The following is an 18,237-nucleotide window of genomic DNA, read 5'->3' as shown; positions in this document are numbered from 1 at the left end:
ACTGTGTGTGTATATATATATATATATATATATATATATCCACACAGTATAATAAACAGCCTTAATATCCACACTATTTTTCAGCACAGAAGTCGTAAACAATTTCCTGTGAATGCGCGAGTTTTCCAATTTCCTAGCCACTATAGGTAAATAACTAAAAGAATAACAAAAAGTGCAGTAAATTGTAAAATTATTTGCACAAAACCCAGAGTGAGTATGATTATGATAATAAATAAAAGTACTATGACAACAAATACAAGTTTGTAACATTAAACAGCATAACAGACTGTTTTTTTTCAATGCTAAAAAAAGTGGAAGCGTCTTACAACAACAACCTTGCACAATCAACTTAAAAATGGCCACACACATTTATGTGGATATTTTTTTAAGCATTTTAATATATGAAAAATGCCATTTGACATTTGATGATTTAAATTAAATATTGAATCCAAGTTATTTTAACCATTCAAAAAACAAAACAAAACAAAACAAAAACAATACACAATCAAAAACAAAAAACAATCACATACATTAATTTTAAAATAAATATTGCACAGTTTTATATTAGCGTTTTACAGTGTAAGCCAATAACTTAATAACAAAAACATTATATTAATAAAATAAATGAATACATAAATCATACCAGCCACAAACTTTTGACCGGTAATATAAATTGAGTTTTAAAATAAATATTGCACAATTTTACAGCCTCAGACAGCTAAAATCAACATTTGTTAATCATTTTTTAATCCTTGTGAATTATGAGAGAACACTCCCTGTCCTGAATGCAGTCTGCTAATCTTAATCGTATTAATATATCTCTCTGAAATTTTGTCTGAAAATGGATTCAAAAGTGCCGGGGGATACTCTTTTATAAAGAATCATTGTTGGTGTCATATAATTTCAAGGTTAAAACTGTTGCCAAAAAGATCCTTGCTTGCTACCTAGCTCGTAGCGTACTATTAATAATTACCTCTAAGAGCTTACATAATTGTGTTAACCCATGGCCAGGTAAAACACATATTTGATTTGTTAAAATATACTGATGTCACGGCTCGCTGGACGATCCTTGATTTAAAGTGTAACATAACAGGTTTGAAATCGGTTTAATCAGGTGGACTTTGAATATTCAGATCCGAGTCCTATCAAAACCTGAATGAATTAATAATAATTAATTCCCTACAGTTAAAATTAAGTAATCAAAGTCATTACAGATCGCTTAATGTGATAACTTTTGCTCAATATCTTCTGCTTGTTATGAACCTATAGCTTATATGTGCTACAGAATTACCTACTTACCTGGCTTTTTAAGCTTAACCACATACTCTAATCTGAATGATTAAACTGTGGTAAAGCAAAAATAGTGTAACCAAACTGTTCTTGCTAGGAGAAACAGAGAGACCGACTTAAAAGTGATGATGTGTGCTTCCTAGATGCCATCTGTATCGTGTTTTTATTTATAACTTTGACATACTGACCAAATCAATGATCTCTGATAACCATCCAGATTCTGTTTAACAGCCTCATAATGAGACTTCTGTTGGTTTAGGCACTAACATGCAATATGGTCACTTCTGGTCACTACATGATCTTTGTATTCCAGTTTAGAAATCACTTTGTATCTACAGTATCTATCTATCCTTGCTGATTAAAAAAATCTTACTGGCCTCAAAACAACAGTAGTGTAAGTCTGAGCAAACCTTAGGTTAGGTGGCAGTGTTTAATTGTGTCTGTTTGGGAATACACTGGATGTATGAAGTTGATACTATTGAATAGAATATGTTTTAGGCAGATATTGTGTAATTTGGTTGCGTATCTTAAAACAATTCCAGTAGTCCTTCAATTCTTGAAGGATATTTTACTAAAACTATGAAATACTTCAAATTATAGCACAAGCGTAAAATAAAATACTCACGAAGGACCTTAACTCCCTGCTTCATTCCTTACTACAGTGCATTCAAATCCAAAGCTGAATTACAGTAACCCAAACCATTACAGGTGCATCTCAATAAATTAGAATGTCGTGGAAAAGTTCCTTTATTTCAGTAATTCAACTCAAATTGTGAAACTTGTGTATTAAATAAATTCAATGCACACAGATTGAAGTAGTTTAAGTCTTTGGTTCTTTTAATTGTGATGATTTTGGCTCATATTTAACAAAAACCCACCAATTCACTGTCTCAACAAATTAGAATATGGTGACATGCCAATCAGCTAATCAACTCAAAACACCTGCAAAGGTTTCCTGAGCCTTCAAAATGGTCTCTCAGTTTGGTTCACTAGGCTATACAATCATGGGGAAGACTGCTGATCTGACAGTTGTCCAGAAGACAATCATTGACACCCTTCACAAGGAGGGTAAGCCACAAACATTCATTGTCAAAGAAGCTGGCTGTTCACAGAGTGCTGTATCCAAGCATGTTAACAGAAAGTTGAGTGGAAGGAAAAAGTGTGGAAGAAAAAGATGCACAACCAACCGAGAGAACCGCAGCCTTATGAGGATTGTCAAGCAAAATCGATTCAAGAATTTGAGTGAACTTCACAAGGAATGGACTGAGGCTGGGGTCAAGGCATCAAGAGCCACCACACACAGACGTGTCAAGGAATTTGGCTACAGTTGTCGTATTCCTCTTGTTAAGCCACTTCTGAACCACAGACAACGTCAGAGGCGTCTTACCTGGGCTAAGGAGAAGAAGAACTGGACTGTTGCCCAGTGGTCCAAAGTCCTCTTTTCAGATGAGAGCAAGTTTTGTATTTCATTTGGAAACCAAGGTCCTAGAGTCTGGAGGAAGGGTGGAGAAGCTCATAGCCCAAGTTGCTTGAAGTCCAGTGTTAAGTTTCCACAGTCTGTGATGATTTGGGGTGCAATGTCATCTGCTGGTGTTGGTCCATTGTGTTTTTTGAAAACCAACGTTACTGCACCCGTTTACCAAGAAATTTTGGAGCACTTCATGTTTCCTTCTGCTGACCAGCTTTTTGAAGATGCTGATTTCATTTTCCAGCAGGATTTGGCACCTGCCCACACTGCCAAAAGCATCAAAAGTTGGTTAAATGACCATGGTGTTGGTGTGCTTGACTGGCCAGCAAACTCACCAGACCTGAACCCCATAGAGAATCTATGGGGTATTGTCAAGAGGAAAATGTGAAACAAGAGACCAAAAAATGCAGATGAGCTGAAGGCCGCTGTCAAAGAAACCTGGGCTTCCATACCACCTCAGCAGTGCCACAAACTGATCCCCTCCATGCCACGCCGAATTGAGGCCGTAATTAAAGCAAAAGGAGCCCCTACCATGTATTGAGTACATGTACAGTAAATGAACATACTTTCCAGAAGGCCAACAATTCACTAAAAATGTTTTTTTTATTGGTCTTATGGAGTATTCTAATTTGTTGAGATAGTGAGTTGGTGGGTTTTTGTTAAATGTGAGCCAAAATCATCACAATTAAAAGAACCAAAGACTTAAAACTACTTCAGTCTGTGTGCATTGAATTTATTTAATAAACGAGTTTCACAATTTGAGTTGAATTGCTGAAATAAATGAACTTTTCCACGACATTCTAATTTATTGAGATGCACCTGTATTAGGTACACTGGATTTCTTGTTCATCTTATTCACTTGTTCAATAAAGGCAGCAGTATTTTGATTGCATTTATTTCATAAGCAACAAAAAAATGCAAATGCAATACCTGCCTACTACAAGATCTGTGAATTGTCAGGTGTAACAGCTGTTCTTTCATTCCTCCCTCGACTGCAGCCACCTTCTCTCATCTACTTTCAAGGCGAGACACTTGACACCTCAAAAGAACGTACCTTCATACCATGAAACCAGACTAATGACATGGTCTTCAGGAAACTTGTATTGAATATTGTCTCAATATTCAGAATGTTGCTTAATTGTATATTGCCAGCAAAGTCATCCCGAGTAACCCCAGCCCTAGTTGAGATGTAGCGGTAATTTGACTGATATTGGCTTGGGAGCGCAAGTTTGTCTAATCAGAGGCAGTGAGGGGCAGGCGGCTGTTTTATTCATGAGTTTTGCACCGCTGCATGGGAAACTGGGAGGAGCCCTGCTGCTTTGAAGGAGGGCACTGCATATTGCACAGTAATGCGTGGCGTGCTTGTCTCTTCACTTTTGCATCAAAGGCTGCACTGACTGAAGGGTATGTTGCTGTGGCTGCTGTTTGTTTGCGTGGTGTGTTCGTGTAGTAGTGTGTGTTTGTGGATGAATTTAGCCATATGAAGTGTCAGTTTATGTTTGTTTATGTATTACAGCCTGTCTTTGAGCATCTTTCTGTAATATTTATGCGAGTACTCATGCACTACCTGATTAAATATGATTGCATTTATGCATTGGTTGTTCTCAGCCTACACTTGTCCTCCTAACATCTCCCATACTTTGTCCTCAGTATGAAGGCAGATCTTCATTTTGAACCATGTCCTTGCTCAGAGATTAGACAGGCCTTTTTTTCCTGATTGATGGATGTACCCCGTTTCAACAAATCACAGATGGAGCTCAGTTTAAATTTAGAAATGATTGTTCAGCAGAGCAGCCAAGGTACAGGAAGCAGCCTCATCTTTTTGCCTTTTAAATACCGAGAACAGCTTTTGAAATGCTTCCCTCGCTCACATACACAAGCTTAGGGAAAGAGGTCCCATTTTGCAGTTACTTAGCTTTGCAGACGCTATATTTCTCTGATTCATATTTAATTTGATGCATTAAGATAAATGTATTCCAACAGAACACGGCCCCATTGTTTTTGTTGGCTGTGCTCAACGACTGTATCTTTTAATTTGAAAACACAGGATGTTCCTGCGGTACGTCTTATAGGAAGTGATTGTTTGGGGATTGAGTAGAGGACTATGGGGATTGGACACAACTCGTTCCACATGAAATCTCCTGTCTGCATGTCTTTTTCTCTGGGCTGAGTCACTTCATGTCACATGCCGTATGGCCACTGATATATACCACAAACGGTGAAGAGATATCAGTGGCCATACGGCATGTGACATGTACACAGATGTCAATTACAAAACAAAGCATATCTATCTATCTATCTATCTATCTATCTGTCTATCTATCTATCTATCTATCTATCTGTCTGTCTGTCTGTCTGTCTGTCGTTCTGTCTGTCTGTCGTTCTGTCATTTTATCTATCGTTCTGTCATTCTATCTATCGTTCTGTCATTCTGTCATTCATTCTATCATTCCATCCATCCATTCATCGTTCTCTCTATCGTTCTATCATTCTATCTATCATTCTATCTTTTGTTCTTTCCTTCTATCTATCGACCCATCAGTCTGTCTAGTGTTATATCATTTTGTAATTCCGTCCATCCATCCATCCATTGAACTTCTGTTCATTTCAGTTCCACTTACATTCAAATTCAAATTGCAATTCTGCATCCTATTGGCTAACTCAATTCAAATTCAGGAACTGGCATTTAAAAGACATTCTCTATTCAGTTCTAAATGCTGCACAAACCTGGTACATACACATACACATACACACTTACTATGTTGCTTGGAAGTAAGTAGGTGCACATTTACACACGTACACACATCTCGCCTTTGATGAGGGAACTAATTCACCTTGTACTTGTCAAGGTTGCTCTTCCTGTTGGAAACGACTCTTTATAAATATAAGCAAGCAGTGTGTATGTGTGTCTTAAGCAGTGAGTCCTGAAAAGATTGATGGAAAAATTCCACACATCACTACACATGCATACGCACACACATGCACACACTGCTTTGAAGCACCTCAGTTGTCCACCTTCATGGTAAGAGACACAAACCAAACACTTCACAGCAATGATGTGTTAAAGATATTAAAGAGAGAGCAGGAAAAGGGCCATACGTTTGGCAAGGCATCGGAGGGATTCAGACAGTGCTGATGGCTGTGCGGAAACATATTTGTTGTTGGAGCTGAAAGTCGTTTCTCAAACGTCTGCTGAGTGGTGACAGATGTGTTGTATGTTTATCACCGACAGCCAGCAGACGTGATAAATGTGGCAAGATATCACTTATGTGTCACTCACTCAGTTATTATAACTCCAGACTTTATAGTGTGAGAATTCAAATCCAGTGTCACTCTGACGTGGTAATGTTTGGAGTGTATTTCACTGCATGATATCTTGGCTTAGAACTTTTCATGTCACCTCTTAATAAGTTGATGTTGCTCAAGCTTTGTTTAGTAGCCAACTGGCAAGTAGTCAAGATGTACAGAATTATGAGACTATGAGATCTGAATCTGAAAACACTACGGGTTTATGGGTAAAGAACCCTTAAGACCCAAACTAATACCAGACCTCCTCCACAAGACCCAGACCAAGACATCTTGAGACCCAGACCAATAAAAGCCCCTAAGAACCCGTCAGTCCGTATTAATAAAGTAAAATATAGAAACAGAATTTTTGAAAGAACAAAAAAAAGAGCTTTTTATTGTCCTTTAGTGATGTTTGGTTATTATTAGATAGGGAGCCTGTGGAATGAATTGCAAAAAAAGTGTCAAGGTTAGCTCTGTGTCATCTGCTTCCAAATTACTCTAGTGACTGTGTGTTTTATCAGAGACTTGAAAACACAGTCCTAGGCTTTTTCTAAAACAGTTCTGCACAGACTTTCCCATGGAGCGGCTCAACAGGTATTAGTAATCAGCCTCATTATCTCCTCTCACTCCACACACTGCATCTTTATGGGAATTATATCACATACAACACCACTGACAAGCACCAGACCCCTGAGGCTTTAACCTGCCTCGCTTTAATATAAATTGATTTTTTTTTTCTTCTTGTCATAAGGATTGCCGACTAGATCTAATATATCTGTGGTCCTTCTAGAGAGGGGCGATGTGTATCGAATTCACAGCAAGCCTTTGTTCACAATTACACTCCCACCTTCTCAAAAGTCCAATCCCCAACCTTTTCAATTTCTTTAAGGTGGTTGTGGCCAGACTTGCGCTGTTGCATAGGGAGCCCCTTCACTCTATTATAAGATGTGGAATGGAGTTGAAAAAGTAAGCACTTTTTCCATTCTACCATTCTATTTTTTTTTTTGTTAAATACAATGGGGTCCAAAAGTCTGTGACCAATGCTTAGCTTTTTAAAATTCTAAATCCTCTTGTTTATTTCCAGGTTTAAATTCAATTTTGAATCCCAGATTTTCAGCGTGGTTTCAGACTTTAGAATCATCTGTTTCTCGCCATCTCTCAGCTTGATGGGGTGCTTTATCAAGTGAAATGTGTAAACCTGCAGCTTCCAAACTTGCCAGCTGCAGGGTTTAACATTGAGAACTCGGTGCATTAACAAAGACACATCTTAAAATTTTGATCCTTATAGGAGCATTGGACATCTTAAAGAGCAGCAGTTCACATCAGTTAATGATTTTGCCTTTAGGCAGAAGAGCAGTTGAAGAACAAACCGCAGTGCGAATGTGGATCTGCCAGATCTCTTTTATCCACGTCATATCTCTAAGAGACAGTCCATTAGGTTTGCATTGATTCGTCACATAAATGGATTCAGGAAAAAAGGGCTTATTTCAGGCTCCCCGATTGGAATCAAATCTTTACAGTTTGCAATGAGAATAGAATAAAAGAGACGAGCATAGAATTTGCAATCATATATTAGAAGAATGTTTTCAGTAAAAATGGCTTATTTGAGATTGTCAAAATAGAACAGAATATTTACAACCAAATGAGCAACACTGGTGTTGAGTGGAATGTTGTTTTACATTTAGTTTGTGGTTTTGTAGTTACTACTGTCTGCAGAAAAAGAAAACATTGTAATAACATGAAATGTGATCTCTGTATTACAGTATATTGCATCTGAGGCAGCAGTAATAGCATTTCATTAGTCTGTACTTTTACACCTTTGTGATACACTCACAAGCTGTGGAGATTTGCCATTAGTGATCCCATTTCGATTTCAGCAGCTCCAGACTCTGTGAAAACATCACTTAACTGCTGAAGGGAAGGTTTTTCAAGTGCTCTTTACATCAGATATGAAATTTGCTCAGCACACAGGGGCAGCTTACACCGCAGTCAGTCTTAACCTAGATACTGTTAGAGTCTAAGCCTGTCAACGTATGACTGCGTTGAATTTGTGAAATCTCCAAATGTTGAAAAGATGCTATCCCATATTAAAATTACTTCACAAAAAAATGTTTGGACTAAAGACCTTAATCAGGTTAGACGCCATATTGATTTAACATGGATGAAAACAAGGCTGTGAGGAATAGACTTACAGTCTTTACACTGGCATGCAGTGCATAAAGGTCTCAGATCATGTAATTTTCACAACTTTTTAAACTTTTAAAAAAGTCTTAGTCTACTGAAAGTTTTTTTTTTTTTTCAGAAAGACTAAGCTAAACAATCGCTTAGTTGTTAAACAACAGCACAGTCCACTGAACTCCGAGTACTTCTATCTCTCACAGCCTCGTTTTCATTCATCTCAAAAATTTAATATGGTGCTACCCTGACTAAGGTCTGCACCATAGTGCCATAGTATTATTTGGAGTTGAAGTAGCAGTAAATACCATAGAATATAAACATGGTAATAGATGTGTTATTTATCAGAGTACCATCGTATTAACATCTGCTACCATCATTCATTGTACAAGCCTCAGATGTTTGCTGTTTTGAGGACTTATTTGTGCTTCTCTGCAGATAAAGCATGATTATGCTAAAAGTCACAAGCGCCTGTATCCTCATTTGTTAATTTTTTTGTAACAGTTGTTTTGGTCTTCAATTTATTATTATTCCAGAGGAAGATAGATTTGTCATTAGAAGTAAATATTGACTGTTTGACTCACGGTGGGGCTCTTGGAGCCACATTATGAATAAAGATCATTTGACTGATTGGTAACGGAGACATTAATAAAGAGCATTTCTTATCACTGTCAGTCCTATTGAGCTGATCATAGTTTATTGTCTGCTGCTTCAGTGTGTGGAGAGAGAGACTGCAAGAGTCTGCAGAGTGCAGAAAGGCTCCCACCAGTACCACTAGGAGCACTTGCAGGGATTTGTACACTACCAACTGCCATCATTTACACCACTTCCAGTAAAACTTCCATCTTTATAACATCACTACAAAGCCACTACACAGTCCTATTGAGCTGATCATAGTTTATTGTCTGCTGCTTCAGTGTGTGGAGAGAGAGACTGCAAGAGTCTGCAGAGTGCAGAAAGGCTCCCACCAGTACCACTAGGAGCACTTGCAGGGATTTGTACACCACCAACTGCCATCATTTACACCACTTCCAGTAAAACTTCCATCTCTTTATAACATCACTACAAAGCCACTACACTGCTGTGAGAAAAGATGTGCAAATCAAAGATGAGATAAAGAAAAATGCTAACTTCTATTCCAGTTATGTACTGTACTTTTACAAGTTATGTACTTATAGTGGACAAATGTACAGTATTTGCCCATTAAACTTCTTTCATTGTAAGTTTTTTTTACCTAAACTAAAGCTGAAGTTTGATTTAAAATAATGTTCTTATGTGATGTCTTTTTTTTTTTAGCTTCAGACTATGATTCCATCCAGTCTGAGGGTTTCAGACATGTTTGATATTTTGAGCCAATTTTAGAACATATTGTTTTCATCTGTCATGAGTCTCCTAGCAACAAGGCGCACGTTACTTTGTGAGTTTGCTGTATTCAAACAAATTGACCGTCTGGTATCGCGTAATCCTCAGTAGTGTGTTTGATGCACAGTTTTTCTCTGTAACCATTTTCAGCATCTCCAAGTGTATGATGCCTATAGTGTTTTAAAACATGTTGAGATTTTCTGTCCTGACATTCACTCCTGTAGTGTATTCCAGCCTTTAGTCGCTTGAACCTGCTCCCATCCACCTGAACAAAGTACCATCCTCCTCCCTCACGCAGGGCAGAATTAGCATGTATAGTCTCTGTTGATCAGCCCTTGTGATGACTCACTGCACTGCCTCCACAAAATGGCTGTGCCAATATGTCATTTAACCCAAAGCTGTGATTTGCCCTGTTCACCGAGCACTTATCTCTCCCGTTTCAGGGGAAGCAAACAACAACAGTCGAGACAAACAGCCTGCATCACAAATATATTACCATCTTCCATTTAGACTAATAGATAATAGAGACGTTTGACGCATCCTAGTGTATTTGAAGGTGTGTTATTTACATACTAGCTGGTTAATATTACAGTTTTTGGAGTTGTAGCAGAAGGTTTGAAAGGATATTGTATGTGTGCTATACATTTTTGCAAAAGAAGTGCCTGCAAACCTTGGTTATTATTTGTTTGACCGTAGCGCCAAGTAGAATGGAGGAATTAATGATTGTTTTGAAACATAGAGAAGCCCCCAAGATGTGATCTCGGGAAAGCAAGACAAATTAGCTGCTGAGATGCTCTTGCCGTTTTGGAGTTGTGGCAGTGGAAGGTTTAAATGGAGGCTGGGTGTCCTCTGTGTGTAGGCAGAGGGCTTTAGCTACTGATTGATATGACCCAACCTAAACCTTCAGCAATCAGAAGCTCATTATCTAAGCGAAATTACTACACCATCCAGCCCAAACGACTGTAATGAGCTAGCATAAAGAATCAGGGCTCTGATCCACCATCATCTCCCTCAACTTTGGCTGCAATCTTTCTTTCTCTCCCGCTCAATGAAGCTTGTTTTTCCCCTATTACCTCCCACCACCCAGTCATCGGTTATACTCTAACTGCTCTGACTTTTCTTTCACTTTTAAGGTCTCTCTCTCTTTTCTTCATTTTTAGTGGTCACTCACTCCTGAGCTCACAGGCGATGGATTTGACACAGTCTGTGCCCTTGCTTTTGAGTCTTCTCCTTTGAGACCCAAAGTTTTCCAATACGTCTTCTTTGCTTGTTTCCTGCAGGGTCCCATTGAGAACGATGTGGTCATTCATGTGGCCCTGATAGCAGAAAGTCAAAGGTAAGTACATTTCTCATGTCTTTCTCTCTCTTCGTCCTGTGGTCTAATTGATGCATGCACACTAATTATTGGGCTATTCTGTAGCCTTCATCTATCAGCACTCTCATTTAAAGCTTTTCTGGTGAGAGGGGGAGGTGAAAGAGGTCGTGTGGCCAGCTGGTCCCAGCCAGGCCTGCTCTGCAGTTCATTTAACATTGTTCACCCCAGCACTTAACCCACCTCTCCCCTTATTCACCCTGCAAACCTTAATCAGGATTACTTGTCTAACTCAACCATCAGTACATTCATTTAAAGCGGCAAGTTCCACTTAACACTTCACCTTCCCTGCAAAGCTCAAATAATGTTGTTTAAATATTATAGTATAAGCGGGAGCAGAGGTTCTGGTTGCTTGTAGATGTATGTTTTTGTTGAACCCCACATCACAGAGAAGTGCTTGTAGACCATTCATTTATATAATCAGTGTCATGCATGATTGTTTTTCCCTTGGACCTTGAGTGCTTGATTATAAGTCCTACATTACAGCATTATGATGTATGTTAACTATGTAAATATGACAATTAAAGTCTTTTAAATTGTCACAGATCATATTATACATATAACCAAAGATAAAAATGGCCAAATGGACCCTTTTCACATTTCTAGGGTTTTCAGAATTACAGAAGCCATCAAAGTTGGGTAAACTTTTATAGTGGTGACTATACAAATTTACAACAGACATATTTTTTTTGTGTTGGAAAACATCCAAGATAGCGTTATCTGTGTGACTTTACAAAGGAGTAACAAATTGTACCCAAACTCTTGGTAATTTGTCAAAAGACATCAAAATTTGCCATCACTCCCTCAGTCATTTTATTAGAAACACTCTTTTTAGAAAACGTTTTCTATAATTTAATGCCAAGGTAATATGACACACAGTATAGTGTTATAAATGTACATTAAATGAAATAAAAAAAAATGAAATAAAAAAAAAAACATTATCATTATATGGCTTGCCTCAACACACCTGCCTGGAAGTTTCTAGTATGCCTAGTAAGACCTTGATTAGCGGTTTCAGGTGTGTTTAAATGGGGTTGGAGCTAGACTTTGAAGGACAGTGGCCCTCCAGGTGCAGAATTGGACACCCTTTGTATATGTGAAAAGGGTCCATTTAAATACTCTTCATTTTTTTATATATAGCTCACAAGCTAATGGTTAGCATATTTTTGGCATACCATTAGCCAATTAGCCTATACCATTTCGCTTGTAAGATACTCTTTTCTTCGAGATGCAAAATACTTATATTTTTCCCAATTATAAATAAACTTTGAATCATGTTTATGGCAGTTAAAATGTTATATTTATTAGTAACATCATAACATCATACATATTTACCAGTTGACGAGCAAGATTTGAACAGGATTCATATTAAGTGAGATATTTGACATAGTGGCACATTAAAGGCAGGGTAGGTGATTTGGTTCAAAAATATTTTTTGTTATGCTGGTTGAAAGTCTCTTCATATACTGATAGCAATCACTAAGTGGTCTAAATGTATTTATTTTTATCAAGAAAACAGTATATATGCAGTGCATGAAGTGGGCCGGTACGCAGTACTTCTATATTTTAGCCTTTAGAGTACCTGCACTTTTTGTGCGTACCGGCACTTCTGACATGTTGCCGGTACTCCGAGTAAAAGCGTCAGGGTCTGGGTGATTATATGATCCCATAATATGATTAGAAAGGACACTATATAAATCACACTAGCCAGGTGGGATCACCTCTCATCTCGACCAATCACGTGAATGAATGCAAGCGGAGTGTGGGGCGCGAGAGCATGTCAGGGGAGGTGTAGCCATCAAGTAGTAGTAGAATAATAATGAATTATTGATTACTAATTTGAATCAGTACTTTATAACGAAAATAATATCTTAAAATTAAAAGAAGCAGGCTTTTGCAATCACATCAATTTAAACCGGTAAACTCCTGCAGCATGTATTTGGCTTAAATACAAGAGTGTTTTATAATGAATGCTGATTATGCGGTGGTCAGAGATTTAGCGATTCTGAATGGATCCTATAGTAGTAAAGGCAGGCGATTTAGTGGTCTTAGGCGTCTCCCTGTGGTCCTGTTTGGTATCGCAGCTTTGTGCTAATTTGTACTGAGAAGGGGGGGGGTGAGTACCGGCAGAAGGCGTAAGATCATAAAATGTTCATCCAATCAAAAGCAATACAATGCAGTGATAAGAAATTATTTTTTTCTTCAACTATAATTGCTATAATGTGGTTTGTTTTTGAACAGACATTTTGTAACAAGGGGATAGAATGTAGCACAACAATTGCACCAAATGGAATTACAATAGATTGATTGTTTCCAAACACATGGAAGAACACAGGTTGTGATCTCAAGAAAACAAGCCAGAAAAAGAATAAGGTCGGCTTCTATAAGTTTGTCATTATTTTTGCAATTCCTTTTTGATTCCACTAATGGTGCCGATATTACACACATTACCTTTAATAGAGTTGTTTTTAATGTTTAATAGTCTCTGTCTTGCTTGCGTTTTTCAGATTGCAGGTCTTCCTCAACACCTATGGCATCCAAACTCAGACCCCGCAGCAAGTGGAGCCCATTCAGATCTGGCCCCAGAAAGAGCTGGTGAAGGTATCACTGTGCAATCAATCATACTGACCAACAAACAAATTTTCCACACTGATCAATTTCAGTGACAGTCGCTCCATTAGACTCTTGGTCAGTTTGGATTGACTGGCGCATCAATCATGTCAGTCAGTGAATTATTTTTGCATGCTCTTAAAGATTTACGCCGCGGATTGAACCTCACGAGTGCACTTAGTTTGACAGAAGACTCTGAAAATAGACTTTAATGTTTTCTCAGATATATAAATGTCCTTTGTGGAAATACTTGCAAAATATGAATTCATTGTGACAATATATCAATAGAATGTAATGTTCATTTACTGACCAACCTGGTCTAAACTTATCATAAATCAGATTTTTAGAATATTTTTAGGGGTCATAAATCTTGTGCTATATGTTATTCCTGCCCATTCTGTCTGTAATCGGCAGAGCACAGAGCAATGTGTGTGATAGTGTTTACATGTTTGTTCTTCTATCTGTTAGTGTGTGAGTGGGTGGTAAGGTTTTGTCATCAGAACGTGCAATTTACTGCAGTTTGGTGTAAAAACTGTTTGAAATTAGAAACCCAACAGTATCTGCTTCTCTTGACTGTGTTCTTTCTGCGGTCAGTTTTGTGTATGTGCGCTACAGTATGCATTAGAGAGAGCGATGATTTGCTGAGTATGCCTCTGTAAAGATGCTTACTCAGTGGCTGACCTATCAGAGACAGCTGGAGCTCTCTAGATCGGGCTGCCTCCTTTAGATCAGCTGCAGCACCTTCATTGCTGTCATCTTTTATGGGAAATGACACAATATCACATTTGACTAATGATACACATTTGAATGGTAATTTTATAAAGGAGGAATAGCGCTAGGTCAGTTGCTGATAATTTTATTATGATATTCTTTGATACAATGATTGATTACTGATTAAATTATTAATTTGTATTGATTTGCACTACCACTTCAAAGTCAGCAGCCATTACTCCAGTCTTCAGTGTCACATGGTCCTTCAGAAATCATTCTAATAGGCTGATTTGGTGCTCAAATAACATTTATTATTTGTATTATTCGTTGTGCTGCTTAATATTTTTGTGGAAACCATGATCATTTTTTTTTGTTCAGGATTCTTTGATGAATAGAAAGTTTAAAAAAAGATTTGAAATAAAAAAAAAATGTCAGTCTTTACTGTCACTTTTGATCAATTTGATGTGTCCTTGCTGAATAAAAATATTTCTTTAAAAGAATAAAATTGTACTGACCCTCAAAACGGTAGTGTAATTCTGTGACAATGCTCAATCGCAGTAAAATGTGTTAGAAAATGTTTACACAGTGGTAGTAGATCTAAATGAAATGCTCTCAACACTTTTCATGATTACTTAATTGCGGTTGTAATTCTAATTCAGCTGTTTATTTGATCTTTTGTGCATCCCTAATGTACAGCTCTATCCTTTACAAATCCAAGAACCTGATATTCTTGAATAATCGTGTAAAACACAAGCGCAGATAAGAGAGCAGTTCATAGGTTGACATGCTGTTTCTAATCCAAGTGTCAAGGCTGCTGAAAGCGATAATAGCGTGAACGTCTTTATTGCAGAATCCTTTGTATTAAAGAGGTTTGTTTCAACATCAGCACCCTGGCTTCACTGCCCCTCTTGATGTGCTACAGGCTTAACATGCGTGACATTTGCAGGTTTCGTGTCAAGCATGTAGAGCTCCTGATTAGAGGGAAGGGCACTCCCGATTCAGTTGTGTCTTCTCCTCATTGCTATTCTGCACACAAATTTTCCAAGGTGCAGAGATTCGCGCCGAGAGAAAAAGAGTTCTGGAGCATAAAGCTCTCTTGAAAAATGTTCATTTTGACAACTGGATTTTGTCTAAATTAGCAGCTCTTTTCCTGTTTCAGTTGGATGTGAGCAGGGGTTTATTCTGCTTGTTCTGTTATTTGTTTCTGTTGTGCAGTACACTTTTGTACTGGAGGGTTATTCTGAGAATGTCAGACCGCAGGAGGTCAGAGAGAAATAGAGCTCCATCTAATGTCGTGAAGATGTCAGCACACTCTGTCCTCTCTGCACTGGAGTATTATTACTGAGGCAAGCATCACAAAGCGCTATTATTGCATATACGCAAGGTGAGGGCTTTGTTCATAGCCTTTAATATTGCTATGCTACAGGAGATGTGTACTATTACTTTTTTAAGCATTCAGATTTGTTGTTTCCACTTAGATGACAATAAAATGGCAGAAAAATCCTATAGATTTAGATGGAAGGGTGAACCTGGCACGAATAAATCATGCAAATTACTGCTTTTCCAGTGTTTGCCCTGGTAGTGTATTTGTTTACAAGTTGTGTGTAGAGCTTGTGAGCGGTCGTAGAAACGAATTGTTAATTCGAATTATATTCGGAGCTCCGTTAAATAATCTCAGTTAAACTGTAGACCTAAGATAACACACAGTTGTATATAGGCCTAAATACAGAACTACAGAGTACAGAAGATATTAGCCTACACCACTTAGGCCTATTAAAATATTATTAAAAAAAAAAAAAAATTACGGTGAGCGTGAGTGGAATATTAACGGAGCGCTTGCTTGGGCGGTTAGAGCGACTGAGTGGAGCGCACGTCCATAGAGCGGAAAATTCGCTCACATGCTCTGGTTGTGTGTCATGTGGTGTAGACTGCAACTCTGCCAAAATGGGGGGTGCTTGAGAAGGAGTTAAATTTGTGGTTGTTGAGTGAGCCAAACCCAAAATTTGCACATTGGTACTGTGAGAGGAAAAATCAGTCTAATAGTGAGACCAAATTTCTCAATGTGGACCGATTACAATACCGTTCAAAAGTTTGGGGATAGTAAGTTTGTTTTTGTTTTTATTTGTTTGTTTGACAGAAATTAGTAAGTTTGTTTTTGTTTTTATTTATTTATTTGTTTGTTTGTTTGACAGAAATGAACTTTTATTCAACAAGAACACAACAAAGATGACAATAAAGACATTTATAATATTAAAAAATATATTTCAAATAAATGCTGTTCTTCAAACAGTTTTATAGAATCATAGAATCCTGAAAAAAAAGTTCACACTTTTCGTACTTCATTAAGCAGCACCATTTACACATTTTAAACTAATGCCAGAAATGTTTTGTTGAGCAAAATAGAAACATTTCTGAAGGATCATGTGACACTGAATATTAATGAATATTAATGGCTGCTAAAAGTTCAGGTTTGCCATTATAGGAAACATTACATTTTAAAATATATTCAAACAGAAAACTGTTATTTTAAGTTGTAGTAATATTTTACAATATTATGGCTTTAACTGTATGAGCATAAGAAACTTATTTCAAAAACATAAAGAAGTCTTACCTGAAAGCTTTGAATGTTAGTGTATGGGCATGAAGCAATACACAGTACAACACACACACAACACTTTTAAAATGTATATTTAAAAAAATGGGACAAATCTTATTAGACTTAGGCCAATGAGAATCTACCTACCAACTAGCGACATGGTGAACTTTTGCTAAGCAAAGTTTAACATTTTCTTCAGAAAATGTATGAATCTGGTCATTCCTACAGTTTTACACAGCAAAGTGGTATGATTTAGAATCTGTAGAATCTTGGCTTGAAACCTAAAGTAACCATGAACTACCCTTGAGTAAGGCACTTAACACCAAGTTGATCCAATGAACCAGAGACTCTAATAAGTGAACTGTTAGTTGTGGTAGATGAAAGTATCAGCTAAATGATATATTAATAATTAGTGATGCTTAGAAAGAGAGCAGCTTCCTTGAGGTCAGGAGGAGGTGTTGTGAAATTGTTATGCTCAAATAATGGCTTAATTGCTCAGATCTCTTTGTCTTAATTAATGGCACTAAGACCTTGTGAAAAATATCATTTGGACCAACATTGGCATTGGACCAACTTAAAACTGCAAGGTAAACTGGCTTGTCTGGCTCATGCTGATTCTTGTGCCAGGTATGAGGGGATATTTATAATCACAGTAACAGGTGATCCCCATGCGATACAGTTTTATTTGGTGATATCTCACTCAGCATTGCCATTGCTTTAAAAAGCACACCACTCAACAAAACCTGGAGTCTTTAATCTGTTCCAGTCATACAAAAGCCTACACATACCCTGTCATGACTGTTTTGTTGACCTTTTCTCCAGGAAATAACCAGTCTTTCAGAATCAGCTACTGAACAAAATATACACGGTATTAATTAAACCACATGGTTCCTGTACTATAATGGCTTGGATAATGCCTTTACACACATAATGGACAGGCATTCTAGTTGTTAATGGGTGTGTTTCTATTTTCCCAGGCATACCGTTTCCTTGCCATCAATAAGAAGCTCGGTTTGAGTGGGAGACCAGAGAGGCCTGTTGGCTGCATTGGCACTTGCAAGGTAAACAGTGTTCTTTGTGGTTGAAACAATGAAACACTGACTATGATAATAAACATTATTCTAGCTCTAAGAAAATTGTGTGCATATTTATGTGCACTATATTCTAAGCCGTGCATTGGCTATGTGTGAGGAACTGACTGAAATTTAAGGGACTGAAATTGAAGGTATTGACTAATCTTCTTTTCAGTGAACTGGATAATAGGGTTTACTTTTCAAACTGAATGATTTATTCCTGTATCTGACTGATTTGTTCACAAATTATCTGGTTGCTAACTGGGAAGATTAATGAAAAAAAAAAAAAAAA

General features: G+C 37.6%; 1 protein-coding gene across 1 annotated transcript in view; it reads left to right on the top strand.

Annotated features, from left to right (window-relative positions):
* Positions 1-18,237, top strand: part of LOC107723134 (phosphorylase b kinase regulatory subunit beta-like) — a 68,667-nt gene that overhangs the window by 39,618 nt on the left and 10,812 nt on the right. The window contains exons 16-18 of the mRNA XM_016531661.1: positions 10,864-10,919; positions 13,463-13,556; positions 17,850-17,933. Of these exons, the coding sequence (XP_016387147.1) occupies positions 10,864-10,919; positions 13,463-13,556; positions 17,850-17,933 (234 nt within the window). The remainder of the gene's footprint in view (positions 1-10,863; positions 10,920-13,462; positions 13,557-17,849; positions 17,934-18,237) is intronic.

The sequence above is a fragment of the Sinocyclocheilus rhinocerous genome, unplaced genomic scaffold, assembly GCF_001515625.1.
Source record: "Sinocyclocheilus rhinocerous isolate Xijiao unplaced genomic scaffold, SAMN03320098_v1.1 scaffold725, whole genome shotgun sequence".
Classification (NCBI taxonomy): domain Eukaryota; kingdom Metazoa; phylum Chordata; class Actinopteri; order Cypriniformes; family Cyprinidae; genus Sinocyclocheilus; species Sinocyclocheilus rhinocerous.
The sequence above is the reverse complement of the archived record's forward strand: the minus strand, read 5'-3'. Positions and strand labels throughout refer to the sequence as shown.